Source organism: Geotrypetes seraphini, chromosome 14, assembly GCF_902459505.1.
Source record: "Geotrypetes seraphini chromosome 14, aGeoSer1.1, whole genome shotgun sequence".
Classification (NCBI taxonomy): Eukaryota; Metazoa; Chordata; class Amphibia; order Gymnophiona; family Dermophiidae; genus Geotrypetes; species Geotrypetes seraphini.
The window spans coordinates 23,044,929-23,070,543 of NC_047097.1; the positions used below are offsets into that span (position 1 = coordinate 23,044,929).

Genomic DNA, 25,615 nt, shown 5'->3' on the forward strand with positions numbered 1-25,615 from the left:
ATGTGGTCATGCATCATTCCTGAATTTGCTACAGGTGAAGTGTAGGAGTCTATGCCACTGGAAATACTGCTCAGTGAAATCAAATGAAGTTGGACTGAAGTCGGGCGCCTGTAACTCGGGGACTACCTATATCTTTTTGTTCCTGGCGAAATGGCAGTGGAGGATTAAGGGCCTCTTTTACAAGGCAGAAGTAGTGATTCTCCTGTGGCAAATGCCTTGAAGTCCATTCAGTTCCTATGGGTTTTGGTGCATTTGTTGTGGGAGAATTTCCAGTGGTGGTAGTAAGAGAAGGGCGGACTGACTCGGGTACAATCTTGGCAGGGGCGCTGCCAGTTCTCTGCCTCCCAAGCTATGCTTGTGCTCCCCCTGCCCCACACACATCTTTTTATAATATCTGCCAGTGTGAGCAATTATTCTAGCTTGTTGCTTGCGCTAGCAAGGCTCCCTCTGCAATCACTTCTGGGTCACGGAGCCAGGAAGTGATGTTAGAGGGAAAGCCAGCACGAGCAGCATGCTGGAAAAGCTACTTGTGCTGGCAAAGATATAAAATGGGGTGGGAAGAGAGAGTGCGAGTGGGGGGGGGGGCATGGGGGTGTGGCGGGGAGGGCATGAGGGCACCACCACCCCAGATGTCTCCTACCCTCACTACTTCACTGAGAATTTATTCATTCGTTTATTTGTTTGTAGTATTTATATACCACTTTTACATTTAGGTACATAAGCATTTTCCCTCTGTCCTGGCAGGCTCATACTCTGTCCAATGTACCTGGGGTAATGGGGGATTAAGTGACTTGCCCAGGGTCACACCGAGCAGCATGGGATTTGAACCCACAACCTCAGGGTGCTGAGGCTGTAGCTCTAATCACTGTGCCACACATTCCCCTACTTGCTATTGTGGCTTTGTAAAAGGGGCCCTAAGTGACTTGCCTAGGGTCACAGGTTGTTGCAGTGGGAGTTGAACCCAGTTCTCCTGGTTCTCAGGCTACAGCACTATTAAGTTAGTATCTAGAATTCTGCTACTAGAGTTTTTGTAATTGAAACATAGAAACATGACGGCAGATAAAGGCCAAATGGCCCATCCAGTCTGCCCATCCACAGTAACCATTATCTCTTCCTCTCTCTAAGAGATCCCACGTGCCTGTCCCAGGCCCTCTTGAATTCAGACCCAGTCTCTGTTTCCACCACCTCTTCTGGAAGACTGTTCCACACATCTACCACCCTTTCCGTAAAAAAGTCTTTCCTCAGATTACTCTTAACTTCATCCGATTCCTTCTCATTGCAGAGTTTCCTTTCAATTGAAAGAGACTCGACTCATGCACATTTATATTACGTAGGTATTTAAACGTCTCTATGATATCTCCCCTCTCCCGCCTTTAAGTCTGTCCGCATATACCTTATCACAAAGACCACACACTTTCCTCTGGACCAACTCCATCCTTTTTATATCTTCTTGAAGGTGCGGCCTCCAGAATTGCACACAATATTCTAAATGAGGTCCTATGTAATGTAATGTAATGTAATTTATTTCTTATATACCGCTACATCCGTAAGGTTCTAAGCGGTTTACAGAAAATATACATTAAGATTAGAAATAAGTATCCTTCTAGCTTTCGCCGTCACCTTTTCAACCTGTTTGGCCACCTTAAGATCATTACATACAATCACACCCACGTCCCGCTCTTCTGTCGTGCACATAAGTTCTTCACCCCCCCCTAAACCAGGGGTGGGCAATTCCAGTCCTTGAGAGCCTGAATCCAGTTGGGTTTTCCCCAATGAATATGCATGAGATCTATTTGCATGCACTGCTTTCAATGCATATTCATTAGGGAAATCCTGAAAATCCAACTGTATTCTGGCCCTCGAGGACTGGAGTTCCGCACCCCTGCCCTAAACTGTACCATTCCCTCGGGTTTTTGCAGCCCAAATGCATGACTTTGCATTTCTTAGCATTAAATTTTAGTTGCCAAATTTCAGACCATTCTTCAAGCTTCGCCAGGTCTTTCTTCATGTTATTCATACCAACCGGTGTGTCTACTCTATTGCAGATTTTGGTATCTCTCGCAAAGAGGTAAATCTTACCTGACAACTCTTCAGCAATATCATTATAAAAATTTTAAAAAGAACAGGCCCAAGAACAGAACCTTGAGGCACACCACTGCTTGGTGATATGACCATATCTCTCTCTCTCCTTGTTTAGAATGCAATTGGCTACCTGTTAAATTTTGTCTTATTCACAAGGCTTTAACACTTTCCTTTAAAGCATTACAGTCTGGTCAACCAGATTATTTGGGGAAAATGACTAGTTCCTTACAGTCCTCCTTGTAATTTGCGTTCAGCATCTTGCTCATCAATTGACTTTGCCTCCAGTTCATTTGGTGCGATTAGCCTCAACATGTAACTCTGCATTTTCTGCATCTGTTCCTAGTTTATGGAATTCTCTTCCAGTTGTGATTTGCTCTGAGCTCTCTTACGGAAAATTCAGGTCAACAATTGAGACTCCTCTCTTTGGTCTAACAGCATTTCCTTGAAAATATTGGGCGTAGAGTCTTCTCTTTGGCAACTATTTAGACTCCAGTTAATTTTAATTTTGGATTTTAACTTTTCTATGTTTTAATGGCATGCCATTCTCTTTCCTATTTATTTGTAAACTGTGCTGTTGCTAAACCGAAGTGTGGTCAAAAGTTTAATAAACATAAACTCTTCCACAGAAAATTGAAACCAAGAATAAGCAGAGAAAATGTAAGTTATTGCTAAATCTAGATCCCTACTGATGTAAAAGATCCTTGAATGTTCAGGCCCATATTCTGTAAATGGCACCTGAAGTCAGGCATGGGGGGCACCCTACTGCAACCTAATTTAATTGCTTTAATTAGCTCAAGCTGTTGCTTCCTATCAACAAAATTCAAACTATTAGAGGCTCAATCTCACAAGCAAACATTGTCGACACAAAATTCGTTACCCCCAAGTTAAACCTTCCTCTTTCCAAATGCTGAGATAAGTTTTCAACATCTTGCCAGGTTGAAAGAAAAGAGTTGGAGAGAAATGGTGGTGCAGGTATTATTTAATGAAAGGGGTTTGAAGGGTTGGCCATTCAACTATGGTACTAAGCCAATGGTCATATCACAGGGTGAATAAAGATCACCAGTTCAAAACTGTCGTTCAACACCTACATAATCATACAATACCAGCATTTGTTTAAAATAATTAAAAAAAAAATCCTAGATAGCGCTTGTTCCTACATCCTACTTACATGAAACGTGGAGCAAGCTTACAGGCATAATATCTGAGGATTAGATGCATAATTTAGAAAAGTGTAATCTATGAAGGTCATTTTAGAAAACTCAGGCACCTTTCGCGCATATAAAAAGACAGCATGGTTTTAAACATTAAATTTTGTTATTGTGTGTATTTTATAGACCTCTATCATATCTCCCCCGAACTGAAGAGCCTTTCCATTTTAGTCTTTCCTCATAGGGAAGATGTTCCGTTCCCTTTATCGTTTTTGTCGCCCTTCTCTGTTCCTTTTCTAATTCTGCTATATCTTTTTTTGAGATGGGGCGACCAGAACTGGGCGCAGTATTTGAGGTGCGGCTGCACCATGGAGTGATGCAAGGCATTATAACACTCATTTTTCTTATGGATGGGATTGTGTGTGAAAATGAATTTGGATTTCAGTTGGCCAAAGTAGTGCCAGCTTTGTGGTTTGCAAGTTCCTTTAATTCAGTTCATATGAAGGGCAAAAGCATTTTGTCTTTGTGTGTGCAGCTTGGAAACTGCCTGCCTGCTGCCTGCCTGCTTTGTGTGTGCAGGCAGTTTCCAAGCTGCACACACTTTGATACGAAGCAGCTCTGGTGGATAAACACTTGGTGGTGCACACACTTTGATACGAAGCAGCTCTGGTGGATAAACACTTGGTGGTGCACACACTTTGATACGAAGCAGCTCTGGTGGATAAACATTTTGTTCTTGTGGGTGGGAGATGACTTATAAAAGGAAGGGGGAGGGGTGTCACTAACCTGACCTGACTCTATCACCCTATTTATACAACATGTTTCATAAATTCTTTCCCACTGCTTTCCACCTATGTGGGAACAGAAAGCAGTAGCAGAGAGAAAGCTTCCGGGTCACCAAAGGAAGCATGTTTGCTTCACTCAAGCTACCAACAGAGACCCTGTCAGGTCCTTGTGACCTGGACTGGCCACCGTGAGAACTTGATGGACCATTCGTCTGACCCAGTAAGGCTATTCGTGTTCTTATGAGGGCTACTACAGGATTCTGTAAGTTGCCCACCTAAATGTCTTCCCTGCCTATTCTCCACTAATGTGGACCCACCTTACAAATATATGTTGTACCATTTGAGCACTTATTTGTAGAATATCACATGGGCACCCAAATGACATTTTCTTGGGTAGGAGTAAACTTACAGGGGCATTTTCAAGAGAACATCCAAGTCAGAATTGGGATGTCCAGCTTACCCCTCATTCTATGCCTCCTAATATTGTGAATGTATCATCCCAGAAATTCTGTGAACTTTGTGTATATCTGCCTGCCAAAATTCTGTGAATGTATTGTTACTCATTCTGGGCGCCTGGGGAGGATGGGCTGTAAAACGAAATAAATAAATATAATGTCCAAAAAGCATCCCTTCCATCTCGCAGTCATTTTCAGACAGGAAAAACATTGGGAGGGCTCACATATTTGTACAGAAAAAAAGTGTTGAAGTGGGAGTTGCTCTTGGGTCCCTCTGTTCAAAGTCCACTGCACTGACCACTGGTCTACTCCATACACTTGCTGCTTATTAGGAATGGCCATAATGCCTGAAGCTGTCCTAGTACCTAGTATGGCCTCCGTCACTTCTTAGGGGTTGGGAGGGGGTCAGTAACCACTGGGAGATTAAGGAGGGGGGTCATGCCTTCGTCCCTCCAGTGGTCAGCTGCTCAATCTGGGCACTTTTTTGTACCCTGGGCGTGATTGAAATAAAAACATCTTTCTTTTTCGCCTTGGATGTTTCTTCTCATTCCATTATTGCTGAAAGATGTCCTAATTTTGGGCCCACCCAAAACATGTCTTCCAACATGCCTCCGTACTATTTGGATGAACTGCAGTGTAAAATGCTCAAATTCTGCCTGTTGAAAATCATGATATGAAAGTTTTTAGCAGATGGACATTTTTTGGGCTTTTATGAGATGTCCATCTGCTTCAAAAATGAGCACCTTAGGCACCTAAATGTGGTGCATAAATTTAATAATAATAATAACTTTATTTCTTCTATACCGCCATAATCTTACGACTTCACAGTGAAGAGAGCTGGACAGTCAGCGAATTACAGAATACCAATGGCGAGGATGATACAGTACAGTCAGTGAATTACAGATTACAATTAGTAAAATATAATACGATACAATACAGTTAGTACAGTACATGTATTTCTCAAGTTATCAGCATGGAGTTAATCGTTTAGAACTGGTAACCGATTAGGAGATAAATCTGTTGAATAGTGCTGTCTTAATTTCTTTCCGAAATGCGACGTAGGTCAGCCTAGCTCTGTTGATGTAGTTGCCTAGCCAGGTCTGCTGTTTGCTAGCTTGAGACTTCAAAGTTCTGTCCATAAAGGACCTGTATTTGCAATCAGTGATCCTCGGGTAGGCAAAAAGATTGGAGTTTCTGGTTGTCCTACTTGGATTGTGTAGCTCGAAATGTGGTAAGAGATAGGCTGGGGCCATTCCCCACCCCAGTTTAAAGCATAGGCAAGAGAACTTGAACATTATTTGCGCCTCCATTGGTAACCAGTGTAGCAGTTTGTAGTAGGGGCTAACATGCTCGCTTTTCTTTAGTCCGAATATTAAGCGGACGGCCGTGTTCTGCACTATTCTTAATTTTTTTTACAGTTTTTTTTAAAGTGACTTATTATAGAATTGCCATATAACTATAGTCCTTGCTTTGTTCTCCAAACCTTTTCTAATAAGAACTAGGGTTCTGTTTGCCTTTTGGATTGTCACAACACACCGAACTGAGGATCTCAACGTAGGAGGTCAATATTCAAAGCAATTTAATTGGCCAGGCTGGTTAAATTGCCTGTTCAGGGTTGGAATTCATTGCTGGAGAATGTGGTAAAAGTCAGTTAGCGTAGCAGGGTTTAAAAAAAGGTTTGGATAATTTCCTAAAAAGAGAAGACCATAGGCCATTATTGAGATGGCTTGAGGAAATCCACTGCTTATTCCTAGGATAAGCAGTATAAAATCAGTTTTACTACTTGGGATCTAGCTAGGTGCTTGAGACCTGGGTTGGCCACTGTTGGAAACAGGATGCTGGTCTTGATGGACCTTCGGTATGTCCCAGCATAGCAGCTCCTATGTTCTTATATGAGTCAAGTATAGGTCAATCAAGCCATTGTAACATCACGGGTGAGGATTGGCTTTTAGGCATTGGTGAAATTAGGCATTATGACATCACAATCTGAGCTCTGGAATGTTGCTACTGTTTGGGTTTCTGTTTGGTATTTGGGACCTGGGTTGGCCACTGTTGGAAACAGGATACTTGACTTGATGGACCTTTGACCTGTCGCAGTGTGACAATTCTTATGTTCTTAGGCTCTTAACCACTAATTTTGAGTGGCAATAGTACAGTTAGTGCTGCTGAAAATAACCAGTTAGGGCTGAAATGAAAATCGGCTGTTTTGGGGGTGTTCTGGGGTGGAGTCAGGAAACTGTATAAACAGGAGTACATAAAAGTCAGTTCTATCTTTAGGCAGTAACTGATTCAGCACTTAATTAGCTATGTGTTAGCTGATACACCGATAATTGCGCGCAGGACAATCATGTGCTGACAATTGCGCCCTGTCAATCCGGCACTTTAAAACATTAAACCTTACCCTAACACTAGATAGCAAGTGAATGTTTTGAGTGTAGTGGGGGAGGGGTTCCCCCCACACTCCCCCTCCCCCCCCCCTCAAAAAAGAGGTTACTTCATAACACTCAAAAATATAAAATTGTCGGGTCAGGCCACCTCCCCCCCCCCCCATTCAGTGCGCGCATTTGCCTTGCACGCAATGTCAGGGCGCAATTGTTGGCACGCGATTGCCCTGCGTGCATTTGACGAGTGAACTGTGTTAGCTAGCTCTGGAAACCCAATGCCGGTGCCCAGACATGCCCAGCATTTAATTTCTGGTGGCAGTCAGCAAAATGCTGATCGCAGCCAACTGCATATCGGGTCCACATTGTCCACATTGGCCTTAAGATCTTTTTCCTGGGTTATGACTCCTAATATGGAGCCAAACATTCTGTATTTACAGTTTGGATTATTTTCTCTCTTGCATCACTTTGCATCCTCATTAAATTTCATCCGATGTTTAAATGCCCAGTTCCCTTGTCATAATCCACTCATGATTTAACAACCTGAGACTGTTTGTTTATCATCAACAAATTTCATCACTTCACTTATTTCCTTTTCCAGATCATTTATAAATATTTGAAAGAACATAAAAGCCACCGATCCCTGTATCCTGTCTCCGACAGTGGCCTGTCAGTTCACATGTTCTTGGCAGATTCCAAAAAGTAGATCTATTTTTTGAAACATGTCCAGAAATAAACAATAACAAACATTCCAAAGTCTGACTAATTATTTTATTTTATTCAAAAAATTCAAGAAAACCAGTAACAATAAGCAAGATACATTATACTCAATGAACAAAGAGTAGAGCTTTAAAAAACGCTAAGGAATTCTAACCTTAAGAAGCTTCAAAAGATATACAATAGCTCAGAGAGAAGACATTGCCTAGTATACAAAAATCATAGGAAAAACACCCCACATGATACATTGCCCACAATTGTACCAAAAACCCTTCATGATTCCTGCTAATCAATCTTTGGTTTGGACAATTAGGCTGCGGGCTGGATTTTTGTACTTGAGATGACTGTTTCTAATTGAAGTGGCTCTAGGTCAGGGGTGTCAAAGTCCCTCCTCGAGGGCCGCAATCCAGTCGGGTTTTCAGGATTTCCACCATGAATATGCATGAGATCTATTTGCATGCACAGCTTTCATTGTATGCTAATAGATCTCATGCATATTCATTGGGGAAATCCTGAAAACCTGACTGGATTGCGGCCCTTGAAGAGGGACTTTGACATCCCTGCTCTAGGTCAAGGGTGGGCAACTCCGGTCCTCGAGGGATGGAATCCAGTCGGGTTTTCAGGATTTCCCTAATGAATATGCATGAGATATATTTGCATGCACTGCTTTCAATGCATATTCATTGGGAAAATCCTGAAAATCCGACTGGATTCTGGCCCTCGAGGACTGGAGTTGCCCACCCCTGCTCTAGATAAATGTTTTACCTTGAAAATGAACAGTGCACGTCTTGGGACCTTTTTTTTAAGAAACTGACGAAGCACAAAGCTGCAAAAACAGAAATTTCTTCTTAGCATTTGAGTTGTAGGAGCGAAATCAAGAAATAGATACATCTTAGCTGTATGGAAGTAAGCCAGTCCTGAATTTGCAGAATAATCTGAAGATCAAATTTCTGAGAGAAGAGAGAGTGGAAGCTAAGGTAACTCTGCCACAGCTACTAAGATCCAAAAATCAACTCGACAAATTTAAGAGAAGCTTGAAGACCTTCTTATTTAGCGATGCCTTTTCCTGTATTTAGATTTTTTTTCCTTTGCTTACATATATATATTTTATTTTTTCCTTTTTTTTTTTTCTTTCTCTCCTCACTTCCAATCTAAATCTTTTTCTTCTTCTTTTTTTATTTAACCAACCGCTTTTATAAAGCGATCCAACCCTATTTGTTCTACCCTATTCCCTTTTCTCCTTTCCTCTTTTAACATGTAACTTTTCCCCCATCCTTCCCATTTCCCCTCACTTTCAAGTCTGTCTAGTTAATGTCTTCAGTGTACACTTCAATTATCTTATATTTATTTATTTACTTAATTTTTCCTTTTAAAATTTTTTATCGTAAACCGGCCAGATACTCGCTGATGGTCGGTATATTAAAAGCCAATAAACTTGAAACTGGCTGGCAGGGTTCATTTGGGGGGTCGCCCAGGTATTATTGTTTGAGTTATATTGATTTACTCACTTATTTATTGATTTATTTGGTGAAAGGTTGCTTTAATTTTCAGCACACTTAGGGTGCTCGATGATGGTGTGGGGGTGGGGGCTTACCGCCTTGACCTAGAAGTGAAGTGTCGGAGCTGGACTCCTATCGCTGATGGTTCACACTGAGAGCACCCTTTACATTGTTATAATCACATATTTTGTTTGTGAGTTGTGAGTATTGTTTAAAGTTTAATTCCCTGGGCGTCCTCCGCATGAACCCTGATGTGACTCAGTTTGCCTCGTTGTGTTTTTGCCTTTTAACTTAAAGCATAGATTTGAGATGTTTAGTTGATTTGATCTGTCACTTACAACTTAAAATTGTCACCAAAGATTATCTTATGCTGTCAGTCAGCTGAGCAAAATGCATCTGAATTTAATCCTGAGATTTAGTAGTTGCATGAGAGTGATCTCCTATATTAAAACAAAGCTTACTTGTTCTGCAGCAGCTCGAGCATGTTTATAATCATAGGCCTTTAAAAAAATCTCATAACAGCAATGCTGGACTCCGCTTTTTGTTCTGACTTAAGCATGCATGAGACACTTCCTAACTCCTGCTTAAAACTTATTTGTCTGCTTATGAGTTGTATTTTGAGTTTGCAAAGTCAATGAAAGACCACGGTTCTTACTGCTGACCCTAGTTTCTTCATTGATTCTTTTGGAACTGAGCTGCATCAGTGTTTTTCAAGTTTAATCAAATTTGATAAATCGCTTATTACATACTAAGCGAGTGACATTAAAATATATGTTGTACAACTTTAAAAGGGGAAGAAAACAAACTGACAAAACAGACAGACTCAGATACATGAAGGAAGGGAAAAGATAAGGTAAAAGTTACAAAATTACTATTATTCAGATAAGAAGAAAGAAAAAGCCAGGTAGGGGAAAACTTAAGGGTTGGGATAAAATTGTTAGAAAGGATTGTTTAAAGATTAAAAGAAGCTTTAAAAAGAAAAGTTTTTAAATTGGTTTTAAATATATTGAGGTCTTTAACTTCTCTTATGTATAAAGGCAGGGCATTCCAGGTAAGAGGGGCCACCACTGAAAATATGTCATGACGTCTGGTTACAATAATTTTCAAGGAAGGAACCATAAGCAACCCTTGAGTTGTGGAACGCAGAGAACGTGTCGTGTTGTGTGGAATTAGTAACCGGTCTATAAATTGAGGTTTTTGATCAGAATGAAATGAGGCAATGGAGTGGGGCCGAGAGTTGCTGACAGCATGATCAGAGCAAGCTCAGAGCCCTACCTTCTCCCAGTTGTGATGACATCAGTGTGGCGATTACATAATGGAAAAGGGCTAATGAAGTTCTTGTTCACCGGAAGAATGCTAAGGTTTGAGGATGTGATACAGCTGGAATATTCGAAGTGGCCACAAAAAAGGTTTTGTTTAGCTTTTAGGAATATATTGGACACAGGGGTTACGATTGTGTTACACATGGAAGCAAATTTTGAAAATGGCACGAGTTCCTGTTGAAGTATGTTTTCAGCCACATCCTGAGCTGGTTAGATTGTGGCCAAAATCTGCATTTATCTTGCCTGTAAAAACATAACAGGGCTAGGCAAGCCAGCTACCTTTGACGTGGGGAATGAAGAGAGCTGAATATTGGCCGAGACCTGCAGAAGTAAGTTTGCCAGATTTATTCATGAAAAAAGAGGACACGTGGCCCCGCCCCCAGCTCCACCCTGTTCTGCCCATCCACGCCTCACTTCGCTCCCAGCCACGCCTCATTCTACCCCAGGCCTGTCCCATTCTGCCCCTAGCTCTGCCTCCACACAACCTCGTCTCTTCTTCCCCAAGTCTGGGCCGCATCTGCAGGGCCTTTGAGCATATGATGCTTAGAGGCTCTCTAGACACGGCTCCCAGCTCGGGGCCTTCCAAAGCACAGACAAACTGCCAGGTTTTGAAAATCCATCCAGGCACCCAGACAGTCCTCTAAAAAGAAGACATGTTTGAATTTTTCCAGACATCTGGTAACCCTATAAGTCCTGTGTCCGTATCCCCCTCCCACTCCCCCTACAAGTAAACACCGCCCTCCCACTCACCCCTCAGTCAGAATAGGCTCTCCCAGATTTACCTGAATGCCCAGATAATCTAGCAGGGCAGAGGGGGCAGGAACAAGCCTAAACACACTTGCTCCTCCCCTCGAGGCTCCATTGTAAAAAATGGCCATCTTGACCTCCAGTAGTAGTCCTGCAAGATTACTTCTAGAGGTTGTGGCAGACATTTTTTAACATGGAGGCGCTAGAGGGGGGGGGTCTTTACTTGTTGAGGAGGTGAGAATGGGTGTTTACTTGTTGAGTAAATGGGAGGGAGTCATGGACACAAGACTTATGTAGGTCCCAACTGAACATCGGCAGAGACCCAAATAAGAGCCACTGGCTTAACACACTCCAGTCAGCCACATATGTTCAATGCTGGTGCATGAAAACAGCCCAGCATTAAATAATTGGGGCTTAATTCTGCCTGCGGCGGTCAGTGTGTAATAAACCACTGGTTGTCGCTGGCTGAATATTGACTGGTGTGAGAATATCATGTACTCCTTCAGTGAAAGAACATGCAGCACATGAATGGTTTTATAAGAGAGTTATGTTTTCAGTTAGCAGTTTTTGGCTTAATCAGAACCAAGGTTTAGAACTGGCACCATGACTTATTTTATATCTTTTCCCAATTTAGTTAATCCAATAATTGTACTGACATTCCACAGCAGGCAATCATCCACTTTCTTTCCCCCCCACCCCAGGTGCCTTTGCAGCACCCCCATGTGCCTTTGCAGCATCCCCAACCCTGATGATCTAGAGACTAAAATGTATTTATTTATTTGGAAGACAAACGCAAGAACTGCAGTAATGATGTACAAGATGCCAAGTCTTTAATGAACAATCATAAAAAATAAATATAATCATAAAACAGTTTGTCTCCAAAAGGATTGATAAATCTGGACCCAGGTTCATCAATCCTTTTGGATGCAAACTGTTTTATGATTATATTTATTTTTTATGATTGTTCATTAAAGACTTGGCATCTTGTACATCATCACTGCAGTTGCGTTGGATTCTTTGTTGTTTATTTATTTGGATTGATTGATTGATTTTTTTTTTTTTTTTTAAAGAAATTCACCCAATGCAGTTTACAGCAAGAATAACCCAGATAGGCAATATCCCCTGGATTCTATATATGATGCCCAAATTTTCGCACCTGACGATGGTCGTACTTCCAAGATGCGCATGCAAATAAATTGGAAAATGAGCCCTGAACCATCAGCAATTGGGCGCTAACAACCAATTATTGAATGTTAGTTGGCACTCATTGACATTGTGCACATTTCTGGATGCGTGCTATTCCATAAGACATGGCGCCTAAGTCCCATGGTACGTATCTCAGAAAGAAGCATGGCCATGGGCATGTTGGGGTGTTCTACAAAGTTCAGCATGGAATTACAGAATGCTGCCTAACCATGCCTAACTTGAATGCTGGCATTTACAGCAGGTGTAACTTTAGCACCTAAAGGTCAGGAGCAGGATCCATGCTAAATACTCTATAAGTCACTGGCCCTAAGTCACTGGCCCTTTATAGAATAGCATGGAGGCCCATATTCTCTAAATGGCGCCTTAACATAAGCACCAGTATGTTAAGTTTGAAACCCTGTTTAAAAGCAGACTTAAGAGAAATTACAAGGCGCCTACTGGTGCCTAAAAACACAGTACTGGAATCACTTCTGGAGGCCCCTACCAACACTGTAGGCATTGCTAATGCCGGGAGTGACGTTAGGCGCCCGTAGGCACCTCCAGAGGAGCGAGTCACGTCGATGGTAGGCGCCAGAAATGTAGACCTTGAAAACCCTGGCCTACCTTTGCTGGAGGGTTGATTATCTAAATGGTGCCGTTGCGTGATTGACATGCAATCGGTGACCACTTTTAAGGTGGATGCTGATAACTGCACCGTTTACAGAATCCAGTCCTTAGTGCTGAATTTTTTCAGTGTCCAAGTTTCAGTGCTGTTTATTGAATTGGGTAGGAACCTCCACAACTGAAAGGAAGTGGCTGTGGCTCACTGGGTAAAAGCCCTGTGCTCATTGTCCAGAGGTCATGGGTTCAAATCCCAGCACATATTTTAATTGTGGCATTCTACCTTGCATGTGCACCTTGATGATCTCACAATGCGGTCAGTATTGTGCAGCTGCACACCTCCATTTGCATTGAAGTAGAAGCCATGCTAAGGTCTGTATCTGTTTGTAAACTTTTGCAAATGAAGTTATGTATGCAATCTATATATTTTTTCATGTGTTTTCCTTGCTTTCAGTAATGAGTTGATTGGAGCACTGTTTAGTCAGCACTGTTTAGTCACTATTTAGCAAGAAGTCTAAAGCTGTGTTTTTCATGTGCTGTGCTTAAGCTAATAGATCTTTTCCTTTAATTAGCAAATAGCATTGCTGTTTGTCCACAAAAATAGAAGGTTTTGCATGCAATATATCTGTTTTGATGTGCCCTGTTTATGTGGTGCTTTATTAAATGTATTATGAGCTTAAAAAGCAAAAAATAAAAACCCAGAGAGCTATTTAGCAGATCGCATTAAGGACGTCCAAACTGTGCCTAAGTTCCGTCCATAGAACTCAGTTCTATCTGAAGCCCAAACTATGCTCAAAAGTAGACCTATAGGACCTAGGTTTACAATTGCTATGCAACTTGCTAGCACACTGGTTAAACCTACAGCCTTCTACCCTAATGCTGCTGGTTCGAATCCCAGTCACACTTTCTGATGGAAGAGAAATAAATAAAGCATTAAACAGATCCAACTCCCAGTATCACAATTATAATGAAAAACACCATAAAATTGCCATTCTAATAACGTCGTAATAATCAAATATTATGACATTGTTTGGACGTCTGACTCTCACCTAAAACCCAATTCTCTAAAGGAAGTCTAAAAATTTGGATGTCTAAATAGTGCTGAGCGTCATATGTACACTCTTGCACAGCCCCTCACATACCTGCCTCCCCTTCCCCCCCCATAACCAATCCTCCCCTACAGCGCCCATCGCCCGGTCCCACATATTGCAGACTCCTGATACTTCAACTTTATACACAGCTACATTAGTTACCTTCCCAGTCGCTTTCCCCACAAAAATCCTATATATACCCCAACCACTAATATGAGCCTTACGTACCTCTCATTTAGTGCAGGCAAATGTAGAAAGGGGAAACACGCCATTGTGTCACATTATAACTTTTCAAAAATTTGTTATCATTCAACCTTTGTCAGTTGGTGCTCAAGAGGATTCTACCAATGGCAATCAGTCTTATACTGGGTGCCATTTTGCAAATAACCTTCTGCTTCCTTTAAACAAAATGTTGTTCTTTTACTCAAACAAGGACTTTTAAAAGTATTCATAGAATTCACCATCCATCTGTGCTTACAAATCTACAGATAATAATTTACAGATGAGCAATTGTGTAACAAGGATATTTTGTTCAATTTAAGAAATCTCTTTCCAGTCTGCATTGCTAAACATGTGACTCACCATGAATGACCTGATCTAAGGAAAGCCCCAATCCTCTGGACTCTGGAGCTCTCTCTGGAGACTCTGCTGCCCCCCAGCATCCTATGCTAGAACCATATATGGTAAAGGGAGTAGGCTGAGCTCCAGAGAGCGAGGAGCCGGGTTCAGTTGAGTTTTATATATTTTACTCCTGCTTAAAGAGCTGGCGCTGTGTTTCAGGCAAACACGTTTTTCCAGAGGCACTCACATTGAGCCGACATGTTAAAGTTGTTTAAGCAATTGCTAGACTGTAATATGTTTGCTTTCACCCTACAAAGAAAGTGCTTGAAAGAGGAGAAATGCAACTTTCTGTAACACTGATTTGCAAGCATGATCGCATGCAGTAGGATCCCCCTATGATCCCCCCTGTGAGCTCCGCTCAGCTGGTAAGTCCCTCTTATCCGAGCTCTTCTCTTCAACTGCCAACTCCAAACTCTGTCCCTTCTGCCGTGCTGTGCCATACGCTTGGCACAAACTGCCCGAATCCCTACGGCAGGCTCCGTCTCTGGCAGTGTTCAAGGCCCAGTTAAAAGCCCACTTTGAGAGTGCTTTTGACGCCTAACTCCTCTCACCATGGATTCTGCATCCCCCAACCCTATAGGTCATGTTTGTCTGTCCATCCAAGTTAGATTGTAAGCTTTTCTGAGCAGGGACCTACTATAAATGTAAAAATGTACAGCACTGCACATGCCTTTCAGCGCTAAATAAATGATAAGTTAGCAGTAGGATAAATCTAGGAGCAGCTACATCTGTTCAAGCAGCCTGGTTTAGTCTTAAGGTCTTGCTTCCAGCCAGTTTGGTTTTCAAGACTTCCCTAACTCTAATACATATATATGAGATACATTTGCATTCACTGTCTCTACTATATGCAAATCAGACTGGTTGGAGGATGGAGACAAAGAGAGGTTTTAATCAGCTGAATAAGCCATTTGACTAATAATATCTATGACCTCCCTGAAAAATGTCTCTGCCATAGAGACAGAGATAGAGTTACTAGATTTCCTCTTTAAAAAAAAGAGGACACGTGGCCCTGGCCTATTCTGCCCCCAGCCCCGCCGTGTTCGGGCACAATACATGTAAGTTTATCTCATGTAAATTTATTGTGGATATCCTGAAATCTTGACTGAAATCACCTCCCATTCTCCAGTATTCTGTCCCTCTCTATCCTCTTATTCCCTCTCCTTTATCCCTTATTGTAGTTCCTTTCCTCTTAACTCTGTAAACCGTGCCGAGCTCTGCGCTTGCGGAGATGGCGCGGTATACAAACCTAAGGTTTAGTTTAGTTAGACTGGCTGGGTGTGTGCCCAAGACATGGTTTAGAACTATTAGAGTAGGATGGGTTTTTAGAAATCCAGAATTGGCCTAAAATCTCCCTTCTTGAGCTGCGTTGCTTGACATCCTTAGATTTGTTCTTCTGCAGGAATTTTCAGAATAACCAAGTTATGCAAATTAACCTTGCTCTCAGACTAAGCATGCACATGTATATTTTATAACTAATCATTAGTAGGGTTAAATGGCTCCAGAAAAAGGTTCCATTCCTAAAAATTGTGGGAACAAGGAGAAATGAAATGTTCTCTGTTATAGCTCCTCAAACCTGGAATGCTTTGCCACTTTATATCAGACAAGAAAAAGACCTTATCTCTTTTAAAAAACTTTTAAAAACATTTTTATTTAACGATGCTTTTAATAATTAAACGACCAAACTAATGTTTTTTTTTCCTCAATTTCCTCCCCCCTCCCTGTGTTTTTATCCCTTTTATGTTTTTTCTTGCTTAGAATATTGTAACTTTTTCCCTTTTCCCTTTTATATCATGTTTGTCACTAAGCCACATGTATAAAGAAACTCTCTTAGCACTTTGACTTTTTACTTGTGTCTTAATAACATTTGTTGTCTAACATATTGTTTTAAAATTGTTATAAAATTTGTTTGTTTCCCTATATTTTGTTTTAATATTGTTCATCGCTTAGAATGTTTTAAATAGGCGATTTATCAAATAAACTTGAACTTGAGGACAGATTGAGTCAGTCTGGGGGTTATTTCCAATGAAAGTAATGGTGTAAAACCTTGACTGGTTCAATCTGACCTTTGGTAACCCTAATCATTAGTGACATCCTGAAAACCAGATCTGTCTACAGAAAACTGAGGACAAATGGCTGGGACCATCTCTGGACTAGGAGCAGTGGAGCTTACTTCCAAAAACCTTGGAAGTTCTCACACAGTCCTACCACCCCCTAGTCCTCACATATGTTTCCTCTTTTTGCCCAGGCAGTCAGGGGCCAATATTCAGACCATGGCAGGCCAGCTAACTCCCACAGTCAGCACTGACCATGGATATTCATTGCCAAGCCAAGAGGTTGGGAAGAAAGAAATGAAGCTTTTTGGGGTGGGACTGGAGACAGAATGGGATGGAGCGGGGCAGGGCCATGTGTCCAGGTTTGCCCTTTGAAAAATATTGTAACCCTATGGCCAAGGGCTCATTTTACAAAGATGTGCTAGCGGTTTTAGTGCGTGCTAGCCGCTACCGCCTCCTTTTAAGCAGGCGGTAATTTTTCAAAAGTGCACACTATAGCATGCGCTAAAAACGCTAGCGCACCTTTGTAAAAGGAGTCCTAAGTCAATATTTAGCACTGGCTAGTTGCATTTATAGTGGTCAAAGATATAACTGCTATTTGCATGTCCTGGTTTGGCCAGTCAGTGCTCAGTATTGGCAACTATTATAAGTTTTATGTTGAGCCATCGTATCGCTTGTACATTCAATAATTCCAAAAATGAAAAGATGTACTGTGGTAGCGTTGAATTTCAAAAATGCGTTATGGGATCATCAAACTGCCACCTGAGTAGCATAACTCGCTGTCGTGCAAATCCTCATAAATCCCAATCAAGCAACGTTATTATTCTTATTTCTTATTTTGTCATACTTTAATATTCTTAGTTTTAGCCACTAACTGTGAGATGACCAGCTATCTTCTGCTGAATATTAGGAGTTAGCCAACCAAACGCTATTTAACCGTCGGGGAGCCGTTTCTGGCCAGTTAAATAGCCCCAAATACTGGACAGTCAGGATATCCACAATGAATAAGTATGAAATAGATTTGCTTCCTGTTTCTTTAGTGCCAGCTCTAGTCCTCTCCTTCCTGCATCCCTTTTGGTTCTCCTTTGTGTATTTGAAGCATGTAGCATTACCCACTTGGATTCGATCACTAAAGTGTGATGGGTGGACAAAGAGAGGTGACAGCAGCAGAAGTGTGTCACTGTTCTTTCTAGTGCCTCCTTGGTTTGCTGACCCAGTGGTCCCCCAGCTTGCCCACTCTATGATGGCCTGCATGTGGCTATTGTAGACCATTAGAGTATGGAGGCCACAAAGCAGATGCTCCCAGCAGGTCATTAGTTTTTGTCTCTTCAACTATATTGTGTGTGATGTGATGTTTATTTTACAACTTCTCTTTCAATCTCAGACTAAACAAATCTATTCTCATTTGTTTTGTTTTTTTTCAGACCCAATGTGTGCGGATCACATTACAATGTCTATTGCTGTCCTGGATGGAAAACTTTACCTGGTGGAAATCAGTGCATTGTCCGTAAGTTTATTTCTTTATACTCTTCACCGATAGACCAATTTTCTAGAGACAGATTCAAGCAGTGTGATTTAAAAAAAAATTACATAAACAGATTGCTTTCTCCTTCTTCTGTTTTCTTCCTTTATTTTCTCTCCTCTGCCTTTTTCTTTTATTTCCAGCTTAATTGGCACCAGAGTTAGAATTTGGTACAATTATTTTATACCACTATGGAAGGCTAGAATATCAGCGTTAAAAAGTGACCATAATGTGCCCTCGCATACGTCCCGTGCACTAAGGCAATTTTTATTGCTGGGGTATAATGGATTAATTTACTAGTTTTTAAAATTAATGGCTATGCCCTATTTTTTCCTTATTTCAAATAGGGCTTATTATTTCTCTTAGTCAAACTCAAGTTAAGGCATGGGGTTGTTACATCACTGCATCAATGCTTTCATCCTATATTGCTTATAAATCCCATTGTTGCACCAAAGAAATACAACAAGCCAAAAATGGAAAAGGATTCAGATTCAGAATTGGTTTGGTTTCACTTCTGGTATCTATATTTTTCATATTTTTGAGGAAAGTTTTGAACATTGCTTTTAATTGTTCTCCTTTTTTAAGTTATCTGTTTTATTTATAGCTATTTGTAGACATTCCTGTGGGGATGGATTTTGCTCAAGACCAAATCTGTGCACGTGTCCAAATGGTCAGGTAGCTCCTTCCTGTGGCTCCAAATCAAGTAAGTCTATTTATTATGTCCTCACAATAATTTGTACTCTGGTATCTGCAACGAATCATGAACCCTGTACAGAGAAAGTACCTGTATATATAACATGTGAACCACCTTGGTTGTACCACAGAAAGGCAGTATGCATGAGCCGTATGCTTTGTGAGGGGTCAGAAATTATTTGCACGAGAAAGTCTTTTGAACTAAGGGCCCATTTTACCAAACCATGGTAAAATTTGCATATGCAGCAGCTTAACATGGGACTTTATCTTGTGGTATCTGAAAATGTAACACAGTAACTATTGGGGGTGTTCCCAACATGTGCAGCGACAGATATTGTGTTAAATTTGCAGAGACTGTGGGCACTGTGATTGTACTTAAGGTGGAGATGTTTAGGCCCTGATTCTATAAAGTCTGCCAAACGTAAGGTTCCAATATTGGTGTCTAATTTAATTGAGCAATTGGCTTAATCAGTGTCTATATTGGCACTCAACACCTCACAATCAGCTTTAATTGGACTTAATTGAAAGTTAGGGGCCTAACTCAAAAAAACTTGAGTCTATAAAAAGTAGGCCCCTAACCCAAAGCACCTACAGTAATAGTGGGTGTGGTTAGGGGGGCAGATAATGGGCATGTTTTCCAGTTAGGCACCTCTTTGTGAATCGGGTACCGTTGGCTTTGATATCGATGCCTAACTTTAGGCATAGAAAACCCTGGTATAAATTAGTTAGCTTAGCAGGGTTTAAAAAAGGTTTGAAAAATTTTCTAAAAGGGACATCCATAGGCCATTAATGAGGTGGCTTGGGGAAATCCAGTGCTTATTCCTAGGATTAAGCAGCATAGAATATATTTTACTACTTGGGATGTAGCTAGGTACTTGAGACCTGGGTTGGCCACTGTTGGAAACAGGATACTGGACTTGATGGACCTTTGTTCTCTCTCAGTGTGGCAAGTCTTATGTTCTTGTATTCTTATCTGAGTCAAGTAACATAGAAACATGATGACAGATAAAGGCCAAATGGCCCACCCAGTCTTTTCATCCACAGCAACCACTATCTCTTCCTCTCTCCAAGAGATCCCACCCGCCTATCCTAGGTATAGGACAATCAAGCCATTGTGACATCACTGATGAAGTTGGCTCTTAGGCATTGGTGTAATGAGGCATTATGACATCACAATATCAGCTCTGGAATATTGCTACTCTAGGTTTCTGCCAGGTACTTGGGACATGGGTGGCTTGATGAAGCTTTGGTCCTTCCCCAGTATGGCAATTCTTATGTTCTTATGATCCTGAATGCCACCTAAGCACACTTAGGCGACACTGGGCATGATTCTATGATGTGTCCCTAAGTTTTATATAATCGGTGTTGATATTGGCACCTAACTTGGGCAGACTTTATAGAATCATGGCCTAAGCGCCTCCTATTTAGGAGGCAGTGAGTAGAGTCCCGTGCCAACTGCAGAAGTGTGGATTAGCGCATAGTATTTGCAGTGCACTAATCACACTGGTGTACCTAGCTGATGCAGATGCATAACTTAATTGGCACTGATAATTGGTGCATAACACCTTGAAATTGGTTTTAATTAGACTTAATTGAAAGGCGTCTAACTCAAAACACGATTCTATAACAAGTAGGTGCTATCCAAAGTGCCTAACTAAAAGTGGGCATGGTTAGGAGTGGATTGTGGTGATGTTTTCAAGTTAAACACCTATTTGTGAATTAGTCGTAGGTATTTAGGTGAAGAAAACCCTGGCATAAATTGGGGGCACCTAAAGTTAAGACGCCTAAGCCTGCTTAGGTGACACTAAGCATGTGTCTATATAATTCACCTTTTATAGAATCGCACTTAGTGCTCCTTTTACGAAGCCTCGACTTTCTATCATGTGCTAACCCCTGCGCTAGCTGAAAAAGTACCGCCTTTTCAAGAGGAGGTGGTAGCGGCTAGCGCGGCAGGCGGTTTAGCGGCTTCATAAAAGGAGCCCTTAGTGCTGTTCTAGTTGGGGGCCAATATTTTAGGCAGACTATATAGAACTGGACCCAAAATGTATTCTCCACCCATGACATGCCCCATAACACAAAAAGCACTTGATGCGTGCTTTTACCAGGCGCTAACTGCAAAAAAAAAAAGGATCCTGTCTCCTTGACTCATTGTCGTGACTCTTTGTTGAAGCAGTCTCTCCGTTGGTGGATGCTCTCTTCCAATCAGAGGTTTTCTGTTTCATGCTCCTCCTCCGCAGAAGGTCCTCACAACGGATTCGTCAACCTATGCTTGGGGGGCTCATCTGGATGATCTTCACACCCAGGGTCTTTGGTCCAGTGCCGACCGCCTTTGTCACATCAATCTGCAGGAGCTTCGAGCGATTTTCCTCGCCCTGAAGGCTTTTTCTCACCTGCTCCGCGACCGAGTGTTGCTGGTCTGCACAGACAACCAGGTCGCTATGTATTATATCAACGAACGGGGTCCCAGTCCCTGTGCCAGGAGGCGATGCGGCTCTGGGATTGGGCCATCCGCCGCAACATATTCCTTCGAGCAGTCTACATTCAAGGCCAGCACAATTGTCTGGCGGACAAGTTGAGTCATCTTCTGCAGGTGTTTGCTCGTTGGGGGACTCCAGATGTCGATCTGTTTGCATCCCCCCTCAATCACAAGTTGCCCCGCTTCTGCCCCAGGGTTTACACCCCTCTCAGACTCGAAGCGGATGCTTTCTTGCTGGGTTGGACGAACCTGTTTCTGTATGCGTTCCCTCCATTCCCTCCGATTCTGAAAACTCTCGTCAGACTCAAGTCCTCGCGTGCCACCATGATTCTGATAGCTCCTCAGTGGCCCCGGCAGCCGTGGTTCTCCCTTCTTTTGCAACTCAGTTCCAGGGAGCCTCTTCTTCTGCCTGTTTTTCCTTCTCTGCTTACACGGAGTCGAGGTTCTCTTCTTCATCCCAACCTACAGTCTGCACTTGACGGCTTTGTTCCTCAAGACTTAATGCCCTCATTCCAATTCTCACACCCTGTGCTGGACATCCTGTAGGCATCTTGGAAGGAGTCCACTCGCCAATGTTAACATCAGAAGTGGACTCGCTTTGCTTCCTGGTATGATACTCGACAGCAGGAGCCGCTGTCTGCCCCTTTATTTGCTGTCCTGGATTATCTTTTACACTTGTCTGGCGCTGGACTCAAGTCCTCTTCGGTTCAAGTCCATCTCAGTGCCATTGCTGCTTTTCATCAGCCAATTGACGGGAAGCCTATCTCTGTTCATCCTGTGGTTTCCCGCTTCATGAAAGGCCTTTTCCATGTTCATCCACCCCTTAAAATTCCTCCTGTGGTTTGGGATCTTAACATGGTCCTTGCTCATTTGATGAAACCCCCATTCGAACCACTTGCATGGGCTCACTTGAAGTTTCTTACTTGGAAGGTTGTGTTTCTTATTGCTCACTCTTCTGCCCGTCGGGTCAGTGAGCTTCAAGCCTTGGTTGCGGATCCACCTTTCACTGTCTTCGATCATGATAAAGTGGTTCTCCGTACCCATCCTAAGTTCTTGCCTAAGGTTGTTTCTGAGTTTCACATCAACCAATCCATAGTTCTTCCTGTGTTTTTCCCGAAGCCCAATTCTCACCCTGGAGAAGCGGCTCTGCATTCTCTTGATTGTAAGCGTGTGCTGGCCTTCTACTTGAAGTGCACCGCTCCTCATCGTTCTGCTCCCCAGCTGTTCCTCTCTTTCGATCCTAATTGCTTGGGTTGCTCTGTTTCTAAGTGGACCATTTCTAACTGGTTGGCCGCTTATACCTCTTTCTGTTACGCACAGGCTGGTCTCTCCTTGCCAGGTCGAGTCACAGGCCACAAGGTCTGAGCGATGGCGGCGTCTGTTGCTTTCCTCTGCTCGACTTTGATTGAGGAAATCTGTAAGGCTGCCACTTGGTCCTCGGTTCATACGTTTACCTAGCACTACTGTCTGGATACTTTATCCAGGCATGACGGCCATTTTGGCCAGTCCATTTTGCAAAATCTGTTCTCCTAAATTGCCAACTCTCCCTCCATCCCATTCTGGTTAGCTTGGAGGTCTTCCACAGGTAGAGAATATGCTGCCTGCTTGTCCTGGGATAAAGCATAGTTACTTACTGTAACGGGTGTTATCCAGGGACAGCAGGCAGATATTCTCGCAACCCGCTCACCTCCCCGTGGTTGGCTTCTTTGCTAGCTATCTGAACTGAGGCCACGCTGAGGAGACGCATGCCCTAGGTCGGGCGGGAGGGGCACACACACATGTGCGTGCCAATCGATAGCTTGAAGGTCTTCGAGCAGGTTTGCTTGCGAAAACGTCCGCTAGGGGGCTCCGTCGGTGACGTTACCCACATGTAGAGAATATCTGCCTGTTGTCCTTGGATAACACCTGTTACGGTAAGTAACTGTGCTATGCGGGATGGTAGATTCAGGATTCCTCAAATGAAGCAAAATATCATCTGCATAAGCAGAGACCTTATATTCCCGAACTGCATAAGGAATACCCTGTATCTCCTTTGTCTGTTGAATAGCCAATAGCAAGGGTTCCAGTACAACATCAAAAAGCAAAGGGGATAATGGACCAGTTGACTTGAAATTATCCTTACGAAAATGGATTATAATAATATTTATTTTATCATGATATGAAAATATATAATTAAGTAACCAACAGTCTTTTTAACAGAAAAGAGTTTGCCTTTTGAGCATATGCACAATAATGTTTAACATTTAACTAGCAACTCTGTTTTGATGTTTAAAATAGCATATATTATAGGTAGGCTTTTGATGTTCAAAGTTTAATTATGTTCATGTGTTTCTGTAGATCAAAGAGGATAATGATTTCTAACTTTCTTTTTAGCAATTTTCTTAGGTCTAGGGAATGTTAACACTGGGCATAATTACTGATATGCCATGGGTTAATTAGCTGGTATTTATAAGAGGGAACATTAACATTATTATAACTATTGTATAAATGTCAAAAAATCTGGTCATTTTAAGAATTACTATCAAAATAGCTTTTCACTTAGCCTGCGCAGAAATCAGGTTAAAATGCTCAGTTGTGTGCATTGTGATTTGAAGGGGAGCATGTTGGGTTTTCAAAGGCTCTTTCTATCCCCATTTTACCCACTTGTATACCCCACTTGCCTGGGTGACACTGTCCTCACTGACAAGTTGCACTAAAGGGAAGCGTCCTCTAAGACTTGTCTGGCCAGAGCCATCCATTTCTGGGCCTGAACATATCACTCTCCTTACACTCTTTGCTATCTCTCCCAAAGTGTTTCACCCCTGTATCCTAAAATGTCACCCTGCCAACTTTCTGGTCCTTGCCTCCATGGACCTATATGGAATTCTGGGGGCAATTCTCCAATTTGGGTTAGTTTTGCACATACCATGGCAGGAATGAATCTCACTCCTAAGTCAGGACATGTGGCGCATGATTTCAGTCTCTCAAATGTACTGCTAATGCTCATTTTAGTATTTGCATTTTGTCAAAGAGAGCTTTTACTAGGCCTTGTAATCTTTGATGGGTCACTATCAGACCAAGAACAACCAAAAGAAACCATAAGATGCTTGAAAACATATGGTGAAAACAGCTGCTATTTTATGAAAGTTACTTCCTTCAAGTACGATAATGTCCTGTGAGGTCATACGGCATTTCAGTATTAATTTTGTGGTTTTAAGAATTATGTCTAAGTTGGTGTGGTAGCCATATTAGTCCATTTTTAAAGGTAATACACTTCTCCCTTGGTATTCGCGGGTGATGCGGGCAGAACATAGCCGTGAATACAAAAAAAAAAAAGTGAATAATTTTTACAAGTTATTCGCAGTTTTTCAGTAAAATAGACCTGAAAAGATAATAAACCATGAATAACCCGACCTGCGATTTGCTCCGTACAACGCCGGGAGCAGTGATTTCCTTCAGGAACCACCGGGAGCAGCAAATTCCAATGTGAAACACTGGGTTCGGTGACGAAAATTAGGGGGCGGAGTCAGCAGCCAAAAAAAATCACAAATAAGCGAATCCGCAGGTACGGAAACCACGGATACGGAGGGAGAAGTGTGTATGAAATCAAACCAAGTCAAAAATGAATATATGAAGATACTTTTTTATTGGTCTAACAATACATTTTTTGACTAGATTTGAAGGCAATAGGCTCTTCATCAGATCAAAATTGTCTATCCCACACAAAAAGTCAGCTTTCTAGGCAGTTTGCAAACTGATAGACGCAGCTACTTCCACGACTCCAGCTTCCAACCTTCACATACAAAAAAGTCTATTATTACTGTATATAATAATCTAGTCAAAAAATGTATTGTTAGACCAATAAAAAAGTATCTTCATATATTCATTTTTGACTTGGTTTGATTTCATCCAAGTTTCCAAGTTTATTAGTTTTTAATATCCCGACCATAAAACAAATGTCTGGCCGGTTAACAATGTTTTGAAAAGGCTAAAAAATTTATAAAATGAAGTGAACGTAAATGACATAGACTAGACGAACTGGAAAGTGAGGGAAGTATGGGAAGGAGGGGAGAAATTACATAATTTAGTAAGAAAAGAGAAGATGGGGAGGGGATAGAACACAAAGGATAGGGTAGCTTTGTTGAGGCAAATACTTACTCGCGGTAAGAAGCAGAAAAAAGAGAGAGAAAGAAAGAAAAAGGGAAGAGAAAAAAAAAAATAAAAAAAAATAATTTTGAGT

At 41.9% G+C, this 25,615-nt stretch overlaps 1 protein-coding gene across 4 annotated transcripts in view; it reads left to right on the forward strand.

Annotated features, from left to right (window-relative positions):
* Positions 1–25,615, forward strand: part of FBN1 (fibrillin 1) — a 342,377-nt gene that overhangs the window by 19,293 nt on the left and 297,469 nt on the right. For all 4 annotated transcript variants that reach the window (XM_033919694.1, XM_033919696.1, XM_033919695.1 and 1 more), the window contains 2 exons: positions 18,130–18,212; positions 18,832–18,930. In XM_033919694.1, coding sequence (XP_033775585.1) covers positions 18,130–18,212; positions 18,832–18,930 — 182 coding nt within the window. The remainder of the gene's footprint in view (positions 1–18,129; positions 18,213–18,831; positions 18,931–25,615) is intronic.